The sequence below is a fragment of the Spermophilus citellus genome (assembly GCF_964194105.1).
Source record: "Spermophilus citellus genome assembly, chromosome: 2".
Taxonomy (NCBI): Eukaryota; Metazoa; Chordata; class Mammalia; order Rodentia; family Sciuridae; genus Spermophilus; species Spermophilus citellus.
The window spans coordinates 240,030,606-240,050,806 of NC_138183.1; the positions used below are offsets into that span (position 1 = coordinate 240,030,606).

General features: G+C 35.2%; 2 protein-coding genes and 1 pseudogene across 3 annotated transcripts in view; 1 reads left to right on the forward strand and 2 right to left on the reverse strand.

Moving 5' to 3' along the window:
• The window catches only part of LOC308638592 (olfactory receptor 4C11-like), a gene marked incomplete at both ends in the record, with an annotated part of 413,029 nt that overhangs the window by 286,435 nt on the left and 106,393 nt on the right, over nucleotides 1-20,201 (forward strand). The window lies entirely within an intron of this gene.
• LOC308639318 (olfactory receptor 4C45-like) lies at nucleotides 6,580-7,500 on the reverse strand (the record flags this gene model as incomplete). Its single annotated transcript, XM_081277537.1, has 1 exon — nucleotides 6,580-7,500. The coding sequence occupies one exon, from the start codon at nucleotides 7,498-7,500 to the stop codon at nucleotides 6,580-6,582; it is 921 nt and encodes a 306-aa protein (XP_081133663.1).
• LOC308634929 (olfactory receptor 4C5-like) lies at nucleotides 13,022-13,565 on the reverse strand (annotated as a pseudogene). Its single transcript has one exon. The product of its transcript is annotated as an olfactory receptor 4C5-like (transcript).

Genomic DNA, 20,201 nt, shown 5'->3' on the forward strand with positions numbered 1-20,201 from the left:
TGTTTTTTTTTTTTTTCTTTTTCTCTTCCTTATTATATGTGTTAAAGTATTGTTGAGGCTTGAGCAGGGTTATTTGTATGTGAAGATAGATGTGTTAGAACTGTGCTGAGATGCAGTAGTAATCAATATTCAACATTAGAATAAATGTGTGGTGCTTCTTTTGACATATGTTAGACAGATCAAGGTCCCCAAGAAATCTAACATGTGCTCAAAAGTGGGTGGGCAAGGCAAAATTACACTCCTGTTGGACAGGTGTGACACCAGAACTTGGCTAGACAATGTGTGTGAAGTAAGCCTGGTTATATCCCTAATGCAGTGCGGCCCATCAATCTGAGTGGAGGAGGTTGGGATTATAATCTGTGATCAGCTAATTTCAACATTGGGGAAGGGAAATGGAAGGGCTTAATTTAAATAGCTGCAATTGGAAGCTATTAGGCTATATTCTGAAAATGGACCACTGGAGTTTCTATTCTCACACATACACACTATTAACTACTTCAACAAGTAAATTCCTTGGATCATCATTTAACAACAGCAACTACAATAAAGAGCCAAGAACTAGATCAGGCATTTAATACATAGCAGATGTTAATTATGCTCTCTGCAGTATCAAGAACCACAAAAGCATTAAGGGCAAGAGCAGGAATAATATAAACTAAAGTGTTATTCAAGAAAGTAGAATTACAGTTCAATAAGAGAAAAGGAAAATATTCAAAAGTTGAACAGATATAAAGCAAGAGAGAGGTAGCTACAAAGAATGGGCAGCACAACACTGCAAAAAGGAAGAACATAACTAAAGAGAGTCAGATCAAATGAACTTAGCTCCTGAAGGGAGAAGGGAAGAGTGAAAAAAATAATAGAAAAATAAGAGCTAACACAAAAAGTTCCACCAAACAAAAGACCAAGAAATGCTACCCCTAGAACATCAAAGCCAAGCAAAGTAACACATGGTTGAAAAAAGAAAAAGAAGGGGAGAGTGACAAGAGAAAAATAAAAAAGAATATGTGTATATTCATGAATCAATCAGGAGAGCTAGAAAACACACACACACACACACACACACACACACACACACACACACACACACCAGAAAGAAAAAGAAGAAAAATACTCTAATTGAAAAAGGGAGGAAATGTCTCCACGGAGGTGGTCCCAACTATTGGCAGAAATGCCTGCTCACTGCCTGTGCCCTACTGTCTTCCTTTCCCTTTCTTCTGCAGCCCTGTGCTCCTGTGGGAGAGCAAGGGCTGGAGGTTTAACCCTGTCTTCTTTGAGATGCTCACTCAGCTGCAGCTGGAGTGGCCTTCAACTGAAACTATATGTGGCAGCCCTCAGATCCCCTTGTCACCAAAGTTAATAACAAAGTTATTACATTAATTAAGTTTCTACAGAATGGGATGTAGTGAAAATTATACTTTATCTGTGCAAGCTAGGAAGTTTCACTCCAAGGACAGGGCTGATGCTGAAGATCAGACAGCTGGGGATTACTTTTGACCAGTGTTTTGGATTTGTCATGAGGTATTTCTCTAGAGTGAATGCTTGCTCTCACCTTGGTTCCCTGGAACATGAAATCCTTATTGGGTATCTGGATGTTGGGAGGATTCCTGTGGACTCTGTGTTGAGGGCAAAGTGATTAACTGTCCACTGATATTACACACCCCACTGTCCACAACTATGAACTTCCCCAGATCAAATTCTAAGAGCAAATGTGCCTGATTTTCCAGTTTTAAGGTTCTCTGTGGCTAATCCCAAAAGATTAGCCACAAGATGTCAAACCCAAAGGGAAAGAGAGCTTCACTTCACTCTCTACATCTGGCCTGAGTCCAACCTGTGCACGATGCCTTCTGTGCCCACCTCAGAAGAGCACTGAGAGGAGCACTCTAGATATCTTAGTGCAGCAGTTCATCAAAACTTGTTAAGGACCCCCAGGCTCCCAAAGCAGAAACCCACTGAGTAGCCTTTTCAAAATGGCATCCCACATCAGCTCTCTAGCTGAGAAGCGTGGAACACCCGTCATGCACCAGCTGGCTGCAGTGCCTCTGGGTCACTCAATTTCAGACCACCCCTGTGGCTATGGGTTCCCAAGGCCAAGTGTTCTCAGCAGAATCTGGCTGTTGTTCTGCCTGGATGGCCCCTCTGCTTTTCAGTGAACTGGAACAGTGGCATTACAGGCTTGATTCTTGGGGAATCCTTTCCTCTCCTATGTTCAAAATGCTTGAATTTCTGTGTCTCTATGATGCTGATATTAAATTTTGGTGCATTTCTCTCTCACCCCCCACACTTGTAAGCAGTATTTCTGCTGCTTGAATCCTGAGCTAGGAACAAACAAAAATTGCACACTTCCTCCATATCACCATCTTCGTCTCCACCCTTACTTTTTATTTTTATGTACTATTTTAAAAACACAACATATTTATATATGGATGTATAATAAAAATAGAAAAATAAACATGAAAATAGATATGCTATGCTTTTTATGTGTTCTTTTTAAGTATAAATGACAGTAGAATGCATTTTGACACATACATAATAAAGTATAACTTCTCATTCTTTTGGTTGTACATGATTAGAGTTACAACAGTCATGTAATCATATATACACATAGGGTTATAGTGTCCGATTTATTCTAATAACCTTCCTACCCCCAAACATCCTCCCCTCCTCTCAGTCCCCTTTGTCCAATCAAAGTTTCTCTAGTTTTCCCTAGCCCCCACCCCTATTGTTAACTAGCATCCACAAATCAGATAGAGCATTTGGCCTTTGTTTTTTGGGATTTGCTTTTTCACTTAACATGATATTCTCCAACTCCCTTCATATACCTGCAAATGCCTTATTCTTCCCTAAGGCTGAGTAATATTTCATTATGTATATGTACCACATTTTCTTATCCATTCATCTGTTGAAGGGCATCTATATTGTTTCCATAACTTGACTATTGTGAATTGAGCTGCTATAAACATTGACGTGGCTGTGTCACTATAGTATGTTGATTTTAAGTTCTTTGAGTATAAAACTAGGAGTAGGATAGCTGGGTCAAATAGTGGTTCCCCATTCCATGTTTTCTGTGGAATCTCCATACTGTTTCACAGAGTACCAAATTGCCATGCCACCAGCAATTTTTCCCCACATACCTGGCAACGTTTTTTGTTGCTTGTATTTCTAGTAATTGCCATTCTGACTGGAATGAGGTGAAATCTTAGGGTAGTTTTGTTTTGCATTACTCTAATTAATAGAAATGTTGAACATCATTTCATATATTTGTTGATTTGATATGCTACACTTCAGAATGATAGCTTATTATTGGTAAGAATATGGTGATTTTAACCCCTGCAAGACAAAGACATTCTGATGATATCCAGCTCCTCTTCCCAGGAATTCCTTACGTACCTACATACTTACAGACTCTGCACTCATTTTTATTTCCCTTCCTATTCCAGGCCAATCCTGCTATTGATTCCAAAACCTTCTTCCCAACACATTGTCTGTAGGGCTACTTTCCTTCTTAATTATTGCTTTGTTTTTATAACTTTGACTTCACCTATAGACTTGACTAAACCTATGCTAGCCTGAGAGATGGAAACTACATTCTTGGATTTTTTTTTTTTTTTTTTTTTGCTTAGCTTACAAACCAACAAAAACTAATACACCTCTCTGAAGCTCAGTTTCCTTGTCCAAGTATATGTGTTATATCTCCTACTTTAGAATACAGTAAAGGATGGTATATAAAAAATGAATACTAGCTGATTGATTAGAGCCTGGTAAATGTTATTTCCTGTCACATGTTGTTGAACAAAAGGGAAAATAGAATAGGCTAAAACTAGTGATAATACTCAGATCTTAAGAGCTATGGAAAATGTACCAGTGAATACAACAGGAAAGTTATATTTGACGTTTTGCTCCTACAACACTTTCTTATGTGGCCACTGGCAAGGAACCTAAATATGACTTTTTTGACCTCTCTGAATTCATGCCCATTAACTGAAGTTTCTATCTTAATGGACTGTATTAGGATGAATTCATACTTATGTCAAGTATGTTTGACAATTTTTCTTTTGCTTTTATTATCAGGGGAAAGTACCACTCTTCAAGCCAAAGGCTAGTTTATATACAACTGGAACAAGCAGAAAAAGTAATTAATTTTAAATGCATTACCTCTAACATGAGAATCAAAACATTCATGGTAAATCACTAGCTGAATCTTTGGAGACTCAGCATTGTCAGTCTTTTCTGTGTGAAAGTAATCCACCGATAAGTGAGTCAAAACAAGTGAAGGGTAAAGGATTTCAAGAAGACAATTCCAAAAAATGGAAGAAGTTTAAAACAAACATAGGAGATTGACCTGTTTACTTTTATCCAGCGAATTCACCATGAGGTTGAATGAAGTACAAAAGCTTTGAGTCAAACTGATTGAGACTGAAATTCTACCTAAGACAGATTTTAGCTACATAAAATCTAAGCTAATCTAGCTAATTAGATTTTAAGTGTTCTTACCTCAAAAAGGATAATCATGTGAGGTAATGTCTGTGTTAATTATCTCAATTAAGCCTTTGCACAATGTACCCATATTTTGAAGACATCATGCTGTACACAATAAATCAACATGATTTAGTTTTCAATTCAGTAAAATAAAATGCTTTAAAGAGAAATTAATTCACTACCTTCAAAACATAAATGAGTTCTTAGGTCAGTATTGATCCAGTGATCTCAAAATGACTCCCACAAGTTCCCCCTTCTGTAACTAGGTAGATATGTCTGGGTGTTTTAATCCCACAATAGGAAGCTGGGGATAGACTCTTCCTGCCTTTCAGACCTGGACTCAGTTCCATTAAGCACAAATGTAAACATGACAATCAGCTTTTGTACTGTCCATACTCATTACTGAGTGACATTCAGATACATGTTGAGGTGTTGAGATGAAGTGAGGCTGAGACAATATCTAGTCCTCCTTGAACCATACCTAGTTACAGATGCTAGTGGTGTCCTTTGACTTCTGTCAGGAACTTTGGCCCCCAGCATCCCTTGTGCCCTAGTGACATCCCTGAAGCTCACTCAGTGTTTGAGTAAGTTTTAGTATTTTTCAACTGAGACATGGTTCCAGTGTAAGTAATGTGATTCTCACTATTTAAGAAAAAGACATAATGTCCCTTTTACTGATACAGAGTGAGAGAGAGGTGAAGAAACTGGCTTACAGTTATAATGGCAATTAATGGAAGTAACACCATGAAAAGAAGCTTCTTTCTCTAAAGCTCTAACTTTAGAACTTTTGAAGCCTCTGATGGTTTGTGAAGCCTTTAGTATAACATTCCATTCATGATTAGCATTCTTTTCAGCAATCCAGATTTGAGAACATTACCATTCAGTTCCATGACACAAGTTGCTCTTAACAACACTTGTGATTTCCTGTAACAGCTGTTTTCAGAGATTTCTTATTTTTGTTCATGCCCAAAACTCAAATTCAGTGTTCAGATATTTTCAGTTTTAACCCTCTAAGATTTATCAGTTTTATTTCTTTTGCTCCAGCCAATTCTCTCCCCACATCCTTTTATAGATCATTGTATACTAGAAGGAATGGTAGAGATGAAATTGTCAAAATAAGTTCTTTTTGAACGTGCTCATTTTATGGTTGTGTTAAGCAAAAAGTTTTCTATCACTGTAATAGAATCTTTCTGATTTACAAAGATTCAAAGCCGTTTTTGATGAATATACTTTTGAAGATATTTCCTACTGTTCTACAGATTTTTTATGTACTTTTTCTGTTTCTGTTTTAAAATAAAAATCCATTCTTGCTGTAGTAAAGAGCATGAAATTTGTCACAGATATTGCTATTGGTATGTGTACCACCACAATGAAGCTGACAATTTAACTCTGTGAACACTTGCCCATATCTGTTCTTTAATATCAAAGCTATTGAAAACCACATTTTATGAATGAATGCACTGGTACAAATATACATATAACTTAAGTTGGATTAATTAATGCCCAATTAAATTATGTATATATAAGTTTATAACATGTGTATATCAAATGAAACAATATTCAGGCATAAAAAATATTATCCTGCAATGGTGGCAACATGGGTGCAACTGAAGAGACAATTTAATGGAAAAAAGACAAATACCATGCATATGTGTCACTCATGTGGAATCTAAAACATATGATCTCATAGAAGTTGAGAGTAGAGTACTGGTTACTAGAGGCGAGGAAGAATGTGGAAAGATAATAGAGGAAGGTTGGATAATGAGTAACAAGTTACATAAGAAAAATCTGTTTTAATGTTCTACAGCACAAGAGGGTGAATGTAGTTCACAATTTATTCCATATTTTCTGAAGAATTAGAAAAGAAGAGTTTAAAGATTCCCACTAGAAAAAAAATAATGTTTAAAATGATGGAAATTCTAAGTACCTTGATTTGCTACATGTATTGAACTATCACACTCTACCCCATGAATATATACAATTACATGCCAATTAAAATTTTGATGTACACAGGACAATTGACCATTACAATTTAATGAATCAGGAGAATAGAGCTTTATAAAATATCTCTCAATATTCTTGCCTAGGGAACTACCCACAGGGTTATTTGTCATCAGCTTTCATCAATTGAAGCCAGATCTTCTTCATAACTTTTTTCACTTCCTCATTTCTGAAGGTGTAGATCAAAGGGTTTAACATAGGTGTCACTAGGGTACAAAACACAGTCACAGCTTTGTCAGCAGGGAAGGAGGCCACAGGTCTGAGGTACAGGTATGAACAAGGTACAAAGAATAAGATGACAACTGTGACATGAGAGGCACAGGTAGACAGGACTTTGCGGCGCCCTTCAGAGCTGTGAGACCTCAGGGAGCGCAGGATGACAACATAGGAAGCCACCAGCATGGAGAAGATGATCAAACACAGTGACCCACTGTTGGCAGCAATCAGGGGCCCCAAACTGTGGGTGTCTGTGCAGGCCAGCTCCAGGAGAGGAATTAAATCACACATAAAGTGGTTAATGACATTAGGTCCACAGAATGGTAACTGGGCCATAAACAAGATCTGTATCCCTCCATGAATAAACCCCAAGACCCCAGCTGCCCCCACCAGGAAACTACACACCTGCTGGTTCATGATGGTCATGTAGTGCAAGGGCTTACAGATGGCCACATAGCGGTCATAGGCCATGGCCATTAACAGGATGATCTCAGCTGCAGCAAAAAAGTGTTCAGCAAAGAGCTGAGTCATGCAGCCACTGAAGGATATGGTGTTCTTTTCAGAGATCAAGTCAAAGATCATTTTGGGTGCTATGGAAGAAGAGTAGAAACCATCTATAATGGACAAACAAGACAGAAAGAAGTACATGGGAGAGCCCAGGGCTGGGCTGATGAAGATGGTGATGGAGATGAGCATATTACCTGCCAGTGTGATCAAATAGGCCAGTAGAAGCACAGTAAATAAGAGTTTCTGCAGTTGTGGATCTTGGGTCAGGCCCAGCAGGATGAATTCTGTTACATTGCTCATCTTTCCTGTCAAGTTAGCTTGTGTTTGGGCATAGTTTATCTGAAAAACAAACAAACAAAGAAACATGGATGTGTCTGAGGGATGATCGCTCAAATTACATGTTAAAGTACTTCATCGTTTTATTAGACTGGCTCTCTGCAATGGATGTAGTTAGTCTTTATTTATCTCACCTCTTTTACAGGCAGTTGTACAGAACAGAAGGAGGTTAGATTTCAAATAGTACGATACGTTATAGGTGCCACAAGAAAGCAAGGCATTATTATGAATGTTGACTTGTTTTTAATTTCTGAACATTCTTTCTTTCTGTAAAAAATCTCAAAGATGGCTTTCTTTAATTCCTGGGAGGACTTCAAATATCATCAATGACTATTACTTTGTAATTATATTTCTTTATCTTCATGGACATCTATGGATACATGAACATAATATTCTATTAAAATCAACTGTATCCTATACTAAGGTGCCAAGGGTCTCTGAATCTAAACCAGCTGTGTTTTCTGACCTGTTTTTTTCTGTCATTTGGACATAAAATTGAGCTAGGATATGAAGTGGTTTTTTTTTTTTTCTTCTTCTCCTAAATGCCAAGGAATTTTCTGTACTACAGCTCAACAAGAATGATCCATTGTTGTGGCTGTCTCTATGCCACCATTTCATGCTCTGCTTGCCACATCTTTGGATATGAATGTAAATGGTACAATGTTTCCCTAAAAGTTCACAGTACTTTACAAATAAATTGTCCTTGCATTGGTATTTTAATAGATACTGTGTTACACTCCAGATTAGATATATTTCCTCACTCACATTTTACAAATGGAATAAAATGACATGAATTTACTATTGGCAAGATATAAATATTAGGATCAGATAAGAAGATACAATTATCATAGCATAAATTCAGTCAGATAAGATGAATTTGTAATTTTCATGGCTAATTGGTAGAAATACTGCATGTATACAAAATTTTAAAATAATCCTTATTTTGAATAATCTAGATGTAGGTTTTCAAAATTAAGTCCATGTTGTTACAAAAGAACCTAAGATATTTAATTTTTTCTTAGCCTTTTTCTACTTCTTTTTCCAATCTCTGCCCCAAACTATTCATAATCACATAATTTTCAAAAAAAAAATTTGTTTTTTCTGGACACAGAATTTAACCTCAAGACCTCTCAGATTCTATGAAAGTGTGAACAAATGTTTTCGGTTTTCAGCAAAACTGTATCCCTGAGTTTTTTCCTTTCTATTTCTGGCTCTTGTGGATGCTAAATACAGTTATTATTAATTTTTCTTAATAGACTTAATTCACAATATCTAACTTCAAACTGGCAACATGAAAGTTATGAATAAGGGAAATTTTAAGCCTTTACAAACAGAACTCCACAGACTTATTGCAATTATTTAGACATAAATGTTTATCACACTGTCTTAAAAGTGACTCTAGTCATTTTAATCATCATGCTTTAGCAAATTACAGAACATGTTTTCTCCTGATATTTTCAGTGAAAATTTGTGTCCAGTTTCATTTTCAGAGCAAAATAGCAAACTTCTAATCAAATATGTATTCACAAAAACAACTTCAGAGAAAATAAGTTGGCTGGATGAAGTTACTTGATTAAAAATTTGGAGAAAAATGTGTAGCTTCCACTGACCTGGGTCTGGTGATAGTGGAATTCTCTGTCAATGTTTTCTTCTCCTCTGGGAGTTTGCAACACAGCCTTCCATGGACTCCATGAGCTGAGACTGGAATTATTGTTGCCCCAGACCATTTTTCAATGTCACCATTTTCGTTCATATGGTACCATTGTCAGTCTGGATTTTGTCAGAAAAACAAACCATTTCAGTTAGGAAGCTTTGATAGCTCTAGAACTTAATTCATGCTCATTTTATTGGTTTCCTATGAAAGTATACATGAATCTTCTATATATAGTTTTTCAGAAAACAATAATTTCAGGTATTTTGAACTATATTCAATCCAAAGGAAAAATAAAAGGAACACAGCCTAATTATCCATCAGGAAAAGTCATTATATTCAACATTAAAACATAAGTGAATCCTGGGATTAGACACTGTTTTCTCAAGTTGACCAAACATTTGCTTCCTAAGAGCCTAGGAGCAATGTGGAGAGAGGATTCCTTGCATCTTAAATCAAGTTCTCCTTTCCTTTCTATTGCTCTAGAAACCCACTCAGCTCAGGAGTGGGATCTCACAAGCAAGTAATTCTCCATCTCATTGGTCATGGCTCTGCTGCTGTCATTGGCTCACAGACCCATCATAATAATTCTCTCCTTGTGGACTCTAGAGAGATGTTTAAATTGACTTTGGCAGATCGCAGGCTTTGGTAATGCTTTGACCTCTCAAGTACCCAGAGGATCCATAATTGGCTCTTCCAAAATATTTTCCAAGGCAACAACAAAAGTCCTCTGCTTACTCCCACTTGGTGCCCACAAGCATAATTAGTGGCTAGCTTTAGAAAATCACTTAATGTGGGAGTAAAAGTATGTCCAGGCTACAGTTTAGGATGAAACTTGAGCAATACAATTTTGCAAACATCTTTATAAGCTTTTTTTGTTTGTTTGTTTGTTTTTGTTTTTATAATTATGACCTTGAGAGCATGGCCTAGGATATGAGTTGGTTGTAGGCTTAGATCAGAGACCAGAGAAAATATTTTTCTCTGATACATGAATGGTGTCAAATGTATGGTTGCTCTGAAGGTTGGATCTGCCAGTGATCAAGATTGTGTCTGAGTGTGCTGGAGATTGTGCATTTTTATTAGTGATTGACTGATGAAATTTAGATGGCAGCATTCCCAGCTACCAAAGATTCATAATTTAATATTTATGGGGATCTCAATTTATTTCAAGGAAATCTCATTGATGACACATTTTCATGGTTACTTGAAATAGAGAATACTGAATCTTAGACTTACAGGCTCTGTGTTTCCAACAGTAGCTATTGAGAATGTCACAGTCACTTGAACACTGTGGATAAAGACACACAGAGAACTCTGGAAAGGAGACCACACCAGTATCTTATCCCTTGCAGCTTCTGAGATTATGAAGAATGATGAAAAAATATTTAAAATGCAATGAAAATCCAAGAAAACTAAAATTATAGTACAAATTTTAATATATTATTAATTTTATAGAAATAAAAAAGTTTCCATAATTAAAACTGGGTATCTGTTGAAGAAACCCTCTGAACTGTTCTTTTCAGAAGTTTTAATTTTGTTCTTTACAGAAGTTTTAGTTTCAGAATTTTTTTAGTTTTAGTTAAGTTAATCATGGCTCTATCTGTATTTCTATGAGTTTGAATATTTGAGATACTTTATATGAATGGAAAAATGAGGTATTTTATCCCCTGTAACTTTTTTTTTCATCTTATATGGTATATTCAAGATTTACCTGTCCAGTTTCATATGACAGGGCTTCATTGTTTTATAAGACTTAATAACATTCCATTGAATGTATATCCCACAATTTATTTTTCCATTCATCTATACAAGAATGTTAAAAATTTCCACCTCTTTAATCATGCTACAATCATAAACACACTGACCACAAATATTTCTTATGTTTTTTTTTTTTTTTTTATGTCAATTCTTTTGTTTTATGGAGGTTTTCTGCCCTGTGCTCTTTTAGGGCACTGCAGAAGGAACTGTGGGATACTTAACCAATGAGCAACAGTCCCAGCCCTTTTTTACTTTTCATTTTGATTCAGGTTCTCACTAAGTTGCTTGGGGCCAGGCTAAGTTGCTGAGGCTGGCCTTGAACCTGTGATCTTCTGCCTCAGCCTCCCCAGTTGCTGGGATCACAGATGTGCACCACCATGTCTTGCTTGTCTTTAATTTTGAAATCATTTTAGACTTTAAGAAAGTTGCAATCTGATTGTAATTTTTTTGTATAAATGCTCAGAATTGAAGTTTGTGCATCACATAGTAGTTTGATTTTTAAAGCAGTTAAAGGATCTTTTTTTCTGTTTTCCATGGCAGCTGACTCATTTCCACCAGTGTTTTAGGGACAGACGAGGCACGGCACTGAAGAGAGCAGGAAACAGTTTTATTTGGCAGCAGCCAGGTTCAGAGAGAACAGCTTTTGCTGTAATCAACTAATCCCTTGAACCCCCAGTTCAGGTGGTTTCAGAACTTTATACCCAGCAAGTATGGGGAGGGGCTCAAAAGTTCACATTCTGCAGAAGTTCACACATAAAAGCAGCTTTTCTCTTTCACTGTTCTGGGCAAGTTAACCCTTCAAGGACAACACCTGAGAAGGGGAGAGCTTCTTCTCCTGTTTCTTTCCTTCCCCTGCCAGCTCTCTGTTATCAGAGAGCCCAATTGATAACGCCTCTTATCTTGGAAATGTAGACATCTCTATGAAGCTCTAGCTCAAAGCCAGAGGCCTTGCTAAAGGGTCTGTCTTTTTTGTTTTTTTAAATCACATTTTGCATTTGCAAACACACTTTTACAAACTACCATACTGCATAAATGTTTATGGAAAACTAGTACAGGGACATTCAACACCCGGAGTACTGATGTCTTCCAGCCAGTGGCCAAGTAAAATAGAGCAACAGGAAGATATGAAGTTTACCTACTAGACCTAAATATTTTTCTTCTTTCTTTATAAATCTGGGCTCCTTTTCTTAAAATTATATTTGTGGACAACTGAAATTACTTTCATACTGTTTGTCTTTAATTCTCTACTCAAATTTGAATGTGCTGAGTGTCTTCCTTGATTATTCAGATATCATCATTTTCTTTTGTGTCACCTGTCTTTGTCCTTCTTAGCCAAGGTACAAGGACAACCCAAAGAAGTTTTTAAGAGGTGACATGGTGTGTAGGAAAGCACCTCATGAAATATCTTCTATTTGAGAAATGATGTCCAAAATTTCTTTATGATTATAATTGGAAGAATTTTATACCCCTTCATGACTTTCAACAGTGACAATAGTTTATTCTGGAAAGATCAGTATTTTAAGGTAAATGAAACCACCTGGAATTGTGCAGCACAGCAGTCTTAATTCCTGGGTGAATCCTGCCTCAGTGACTCATATTCCTCAAAACCAATTCATTTCTGTTTATCCTCCATCTTTCATAGTGATAACCTGGATTTCAGTAGTTATAATTAAAATTATACTTTTTTCAACACAATTTTTAAAGTTAGGTCCATTTTTTAAAATATTGCAATTACTTGGCCTATTGGTTTATATAGGGTACCCAAATTTTGCTCAAAATTGTCATATTAGGTACATAAATTAATAGAATTTATGTGAAAACAATTTTTATGCTACTTAGCAATGCACTTTCCTTTGGTGACTAATTTGTAAATTTCAGGGTGTTTCTAATAGGAAACACCTTAGTAATCATTTAATCAAATACTCATCTTTCATGTTAAATGTGAGTAGATTTTGTTTTTATATTCCCTATTCATTTGAATCATTCTCCAAGATGATTCTTTGGCCTCAGAGCATCATCATGGAATTTTTCACCTCTGTGTTTCTGAGGGTATAGATTAAAGGTAAATGGAACCACCTAGAGTTTCAACATAGTATAAAACACAGCCACAACTTTGTCAATGGGAAAGGTGACCATGAGCTGAAAGCACACAAATAGGATACAAAGAAGAGGATGACTACAGCAATGTGGGAGGCACAGGTGGGGAGAGCTTTCCTCTGTTCTTCCTGGCTGCAAGTCTTTAGGGAACAAAGGATGAGAATGTGGGAGATGATAGGATGAGCAAAAATGAGGAGAGCAGCCCACTGTTGGCAGGTTGGCAGCCACCAAGAGCCAAAGATGTGAGAGTCTTTGCAGGAGAGTTTCAGGAGGGGAAAAAGGTCACAGTTGAAATGATCAATGACATTTGGGTCACAAAAGGGCAAACAGACCATGAAAAGAGCTTTAATCAGACCATGAAGAAATCCTCCAGCCCAGGCCACAGACACCAGGAGGCCACAAACACGCCTGTTCATTGTGATCATATAATGCAGGGGCTTGCAGATGGCCATGTAGCGGTCATAGGCCATCACAGGATGATCTCATCTCCCCCAAAGAAATGTTCTGCAAAGAGCTGAGTCATGCACCCACTAAAGGAGATAGTTTCCTTTGCAGCAAATAAGACAAGTATCATTTAGGCGGTAAATAAATAAATAAAAATTAAAAAATAAATAAAAATAAAAGAAGAAGAAGAAGAAAAGAGACATTTTAAAAATACTTGGTATAATATGACAAGTATGATTATTGATAGAAGAATGCAAATTTGAAAACACACAGCATTTTTATTATTCTGGAAATATTTGTTACAAATTTGAGAGAACATAAATTAAATAACCAAAAAATGAAAAAAACACCAACTATATTCACACACACACACATACACACAAAGTGTTCACTATAGACATAAGTACACTAAGCAAAAAGAAGATTTGATGAATTTAAAAGTTTTTTGGTATTTTTAGAATATAAACTAAAGGTATGGACATACATAAACTCAATAAAAAGTAAGTAGGGTTAAATTACAAAAGAACCTTACCTTTCAAGAGTATTTAGAAGATTATAATGCATAGTTCATAAAAGATTTTCAATAACTAGATAGGCATTTTCACAATCAGATTGTTCTCAACGCTGCCACCAAAAAGTGGAAAAAAATAGCATATAGTAAAATTTCAGGTAAACCAAAGATCTGTACAGAACAGAAAAAGAAAGAGATCACCATATATCTAATATCTGATTAGAAAGAGCATTTAAGTGAAAACAATGGTATAAGTCACAGGGAAAAATGATGCATTTTGCCACAGAAAAATATGGAACACATTGAAAATGCTTATAATAATGAGGCAACAGTTGTTATAGAAATTGTTTCTTAACAAATTCAAATATTCATTTATCATTGCACAAAGGGTAATCTTCCATTTCATAATTCACAAAACAAATGCAATTTAAAGACAATGAAGTGTTTTTAACAGGCAAATTGGCAAATATTGAAGACAGTTATAGCATTCTATGCTGATGAATGTGGGTTGATATAAAATGTTCTGAAATTTAATTCTGTAAAATCAGGGCTTCAAAACTGATCATGTTCAGTGGTCCTTTACTTCTTATTCATGCAAATATACTCTATATAAACATAACAAAGAATATGCATATATATTTCACATCACAATCTATTTTTATGATAGTGAAAATGTAAGAAAACTCAAATGTCTACAGTAAAAAGAAAATTTAAATGAATTTAAATGGATGCTGTAAGATCTTGGAATAATACATATTTAGCTCTAAAAGAAAAAGGATGCCAATCAAAAATATTATACCCAGCAAAATTAAGCTTAGTACTGATGATGAAATAAAACCTTCCATGATAAACAAAAGTTAAAAGAATTCACAATTAAGAAGAGTGTATGACAAAATATACTTAAGAAAATATTTCGTGAAAAAGATGAAGAATAAAATTGAAGGCCAGAAATGAGAGGATATACACAGGAAAATGCATCCATCAAAGGAAAAACTATTTCAAATTAAAAACAAGAAACAACTCAAAATGAAAGGGAATAAAAATCAGATCTCCATCATAACATTAAATGTAAATGGCCTAAACTCATTCTTCAAAAAACACAGACAGGCAGATTGGATTGAAAAATAGGACCCAGTAATATGCTGTCTACAAGAGTCACCACACAATCAAATACCTTCACAGATATGAGGTAAAAGGATGGGGGAAAAATCCCTTACATGGATCTCATAAACAAGAAGGTGTTCTAAAGTGGATTTAAAGCCAAAGTTAATCAGAAGGGTCATTTCATACTACTTAAGGGAATTTTATACCAACAAGATATAACAATAATAATTATTTATGCCACAAACAATGAATAATCTTCATACATCAAACAAACCCTTCTTAATTTCAACAAATTGGCTACAACACAATAATACCTGGTAACTTTAAAACATCTCTCTCACCACGGGATAGATCCTCCAAACAAAAATAAATAAAGAAGTTATAGAACTAAAAAATATAACTAATAATTTAGACTTAACAGACATTTTTAGAATATTTCACCCATCAATTACCAAACATTTTCTCCTCAGCAACACATGGGTCCTTTTCTAAAATAAACCATATCTTATGCCACAATGCAATTTTTTTTAGCACATAAAGAAAAATAGATAGAATCTCTTACATCCCAACAGTTCATAGGGGGTGGAATTAGAAATCAATGATACAATAAAAAATAGAAGCTACTTTAACACCTGGGCTCTAAATAATGCACCACTGAATGACCAATATATAGCCAAGTGTGGTGTTGCACACTGTAATCCTAGCAGCTTGGGAGGTTGAAGCAGGAGGATCATGAGTATAAAGACAGCCTCAGCAACTTAGTGAGGTCCTAAACAACTTAGGGAGACCCTGTCTCTAAATAAAATATAAAAGAGGCTGGGGATATGGCTCAGTGGTTGAGTTCCTCTGAGTTCAATCCCAGTACCATGGGAATGAATAACTGATGGATAGCAAAAGATATCATGAATGAAATGAAAAAAAAAATAGTTACAGGTAAATGAGAAAAGTAGCAAAACATATCAAATCTCTGGGACACTATGAAGGCAGTTCTAAGAGGAAAGTTCATTGTACCTATCACGTTCTTTAAAACAATAGAAAGGCACCAAATAAATAACCTAAAATTATACCTCAAAGCCCTACAAAAAAATAACAAATCAACACCAAAAGCAGTAGAAGATAGAAAATAATTAAAAGCAGAAGTGACATCAATAAAATTCAAACAACCAAATAATAAAACCATTCAAAAAATCAAGTTTGTTCTCTGAGAAAATAAACAAAATTCATAAACCCATAGCCAAGCTAACCAAGAGAAAACTCAAATTACTAAAATCCATGATGAAAAAGAAAATATCACTGCAAACACAAGTGAAATACAGATGATAATCAGACACTATTTAGAAAATCTATAGTCCAATAAAATAGAAAATCTTGAAGACATCAACAAATTGCTAGAGACAAGTGACTTACCCAAATTGAATCAGGAGAACATAAAAATTTAAACAGAACTATTTCAAGCAAGGGAAATGAAGAAGACATCAAAAGCCTACCAATCAAGCAAAGCCCGGGACCAGATGAATTCTCAGCCGAGTTCTACCATACCTTTAAAGAAGAAGTTACACTACTATTCCTCAAATAATTCCATAAAATAGAAAAGAAGGGTACCCTTCCAAATTCATTCTATGAAGCTAGTATCACCCTGATACCAAAATCAAAGACACATCAAAGAAAGAAAATTTCAAACTTATATCCCTTATGAACATAGATGCAAACATTCTTACTAAAATATTGGCTCACTGCATACAAAAACATATTAAAAAGATAGTGTACCATGATCAAGTTTGGATCATTACAGGGATGCAAGGATGATTCAACATACAGAAATCAATAAATGTAACATGTTACATCAAGAGACTTAAAAACAAGAATCACATGATTATCTGAATAGATGCAGAAAAAGCACTTGACAAAATACAGTATATATTCACATTAAAAACACTAGAAAAACTAGGGATAGTAGGAACATTCCTGAGCATTGTAAAAGCTATACATATTAGACTGGAGGCCAACATCATTTAAAGTGGAAAAAAAAAAAAACTTACTTGAAAGTGTTACCTTAAAAACTGGAATAGGATATGGATTCCCTCTTTCACCACTTCTATTCAATGTATTCCTTGCAACTCTAGCCACAGTGATTAGGCAAAAGAAAGACATTATATGGATATAAATATGAAAAAACTCAAACTGTCCCTATCATTACTTTCTTACCATTTACCATTGTGTTTTTGTCTGTTTCACAGTAAAATAAAATCCACAATAACAAAGTGGAACACTAGGACTTAGTAGATACTCCACAGCATTTATTGAATATGTAGGTTCATGGATGTGTAAGTAAATAAACTCTACACTGTAGTACATACTATACATGTATTTGTGTAAAACCTTGTAATATTACTAACGAAGTTAAAATTGCCCATTAAAATAGTACTACAGAGTAAACACACAGCATTCTCAGATGCATTTTGAGTCCTACAAAACAAGTAGGTATGGTAAAAGACCATGGGATCTAAGCATGCTAAATAAATATGAAGCAAGGACAGTTATGGAGATAAAGGATTATTATATTATCTTATATGTATTGTGATTCTTCAAATTGCTTCAACTATAGTTTTCTAGATTTTAATCTAATTATTCTCAGAACTATATTATATAAATCCTTTCTGAAACCTAAAATATAAATAATCATGAAGGGAAGAGTATTGCACATGGAACACTTTAAGTTGCATGCCTTATGAGCTGACATTATATGTGCTTTAGTTTTTCAAGACAACACACACAGCTTATGTTTCTTAATAAGAACGTACTGTTGCATATTCTCACAGATTTCCTTCATCAACTGCTCTTTTAGATTGCCTTTGATCCAATATCCATAATCTGATCTCCTATTCCATTAATTATTTCCTGTTTTTAATCTAGCACAAAGCTCAATGAGTCTAAATTCCATAACTAAACACACTCTTAAACTTTTTCAAATGTTTTACAAAATCTGTATTCTTTCTTTAAATTTCTTTTCACATATTCTGAGTGGCCCAAGGTTGAAAGCAAAATCATTTCTGTCAAAGACAAATATATCCTGATATTTATATATTCAGCTGACTCCTATCCTCACATCTGTTCCATGTGTGCAGCTTTGACTCACCTCCTACATCCTGTATCAGTACTTATGGGCTCAAGGCTTCAGGCCAAGGTTCACAGTCTGCCATATAACCTAGAAACCATCATAATATTCAACAGACTGAGGCTCAAGGTGCAGACTAAAAATTCTTTTCTTCTTTTAAGACAGCTTATTTGTGATGTATTTGCCATGTACTCATTGCTGTATTAAAAATTTTAAACCACCAAATTATGATACATCAGCCTTGTCCTCTAAAATATTTCCTCTGAGATTCATCTGAAGATTAATGTATATAATTTCAAAAAATTCAATATATTTCTGAATTCGTAGCACTTATTAAAACTAAACTTTTGATGGGGCTGTGTCCCTGTATTATGCTATTTTTAAGTCCTTTGGGTATAAATCTAGGAGAGAGATATCTGGGTCAAATGGTGGTTCCATTTCAAGTTTTCCAAGGAATCTCCATACTGCTTTCCATATTGGCTGCACCAATTTGCACCAATATTCTTGTTTGTCTTCATAATAGCTGCCATTCTGACTGGTGTGAGATGGTATCTTAGAGTAGTTTTGATTTGCATTTCTCTAATTGCTAGACATGATAAACATTTTTTCATATATTTGTTGATTGATTGAATATACTCTTCTGAGAAGTGTCTGTTCATGTCCTTGGCCCATTTATTGATTGGGTTATTTGTTTTTGTTTTCTTTCTTTTTTTTTTTTTTTTGTAGTGTTGAGCTTTTTGAGTTCATTATATACCCTAGAGATTAGTGCTCTATCTGATGTGTGAGGGGTAAAAATTTTCTCCCAAGATGTAGTCTCTCTATTCACCTCACAGATTGTTTCCTTTGCTGAGAAGAAACTTTTTAGTTTGAGTCCATCCCATTTATTGATTCTTGGTTTTAATTCTTGTGCTATAGGAGTCTTATTAAAGAAGTTGGGGCCTAATTCCACATGATGGAGATTAGGGCCTACTTTTTCTTCTCTTAGGTGCAGAGTCTCTGGATGTATTCCTAAGTCTTTGATCCATTTTGAGTTGAGTTTTATGCATGGTAAAAGATAGGGGTTGAATTTCATTTCATTGCATATGGATTTCCAGTTTTCCTAGCACCATTTAAGAGGCTCTCTTTTCTCCAATGCATGTTTTTGGCACCTTTGTCTAATATAAGATAATTGTAATTTTATGGGTTAGTCTCTGTGTCCTCTATTCTGTACAATTGGTCTACCAGTCTGTTTTGATGTCAATGCCATGCTGTTTTTGTTACTATTGCTCTGTATTATATTTTAAGTTCTGGTATAGTGATGCCACCTGCTTCACTTTTCCTGCTAAGTATTATTTTAGCTACTCTGGGTCTCTTATTCTATACTTAGAAGACCCAAAAAGCTCCACCAGAAAACATCTATAACTAGTGAATGAATTCAGCAAAGTAGCAGGTTATAAAATCAACACCCATAAATCAAAAGCATTTCTGTATATCAGTGACAAATCTCTGAGAGGGAAATGAGGAAAACTACCCCATTTACAATAGCCTCAAAAAAAAAAAAAACCTTGGGAATCAACTTAAAAGATGTGAAAGATGTATACAGTGAAATCTACAGAACCCTAAAGAAATAAATTAAAGAAGACCTCAGAAGATGGAAAGATCTACCTTGCTCTTTAGGCAGAGTTAATATTATCCAAATGACCATACTTCCAAAAGCACTAAACAGATTTAATGTAATTTCAATCAAAATCCCAATGGCATTTCTCATAGAAATAGAAAAAGCAATAATTAAAATTTCTTTATAAAGATTAATAGACTCCCTCAGGGGGGGAAAAAATCTTTTTCTGCTTAATTTCTTCAAAGTAAACTCAGTGATGACAGAATGAAAAAGAAGATGAAAAGCTGAATCCTAGCTCCAAAGGGTGCCTTACATATATTCCACCATCCTTAGGGATTTTGACCCTAGAGAATATAACTAAAGTGATGCCTCAGAAGTCACACATGGA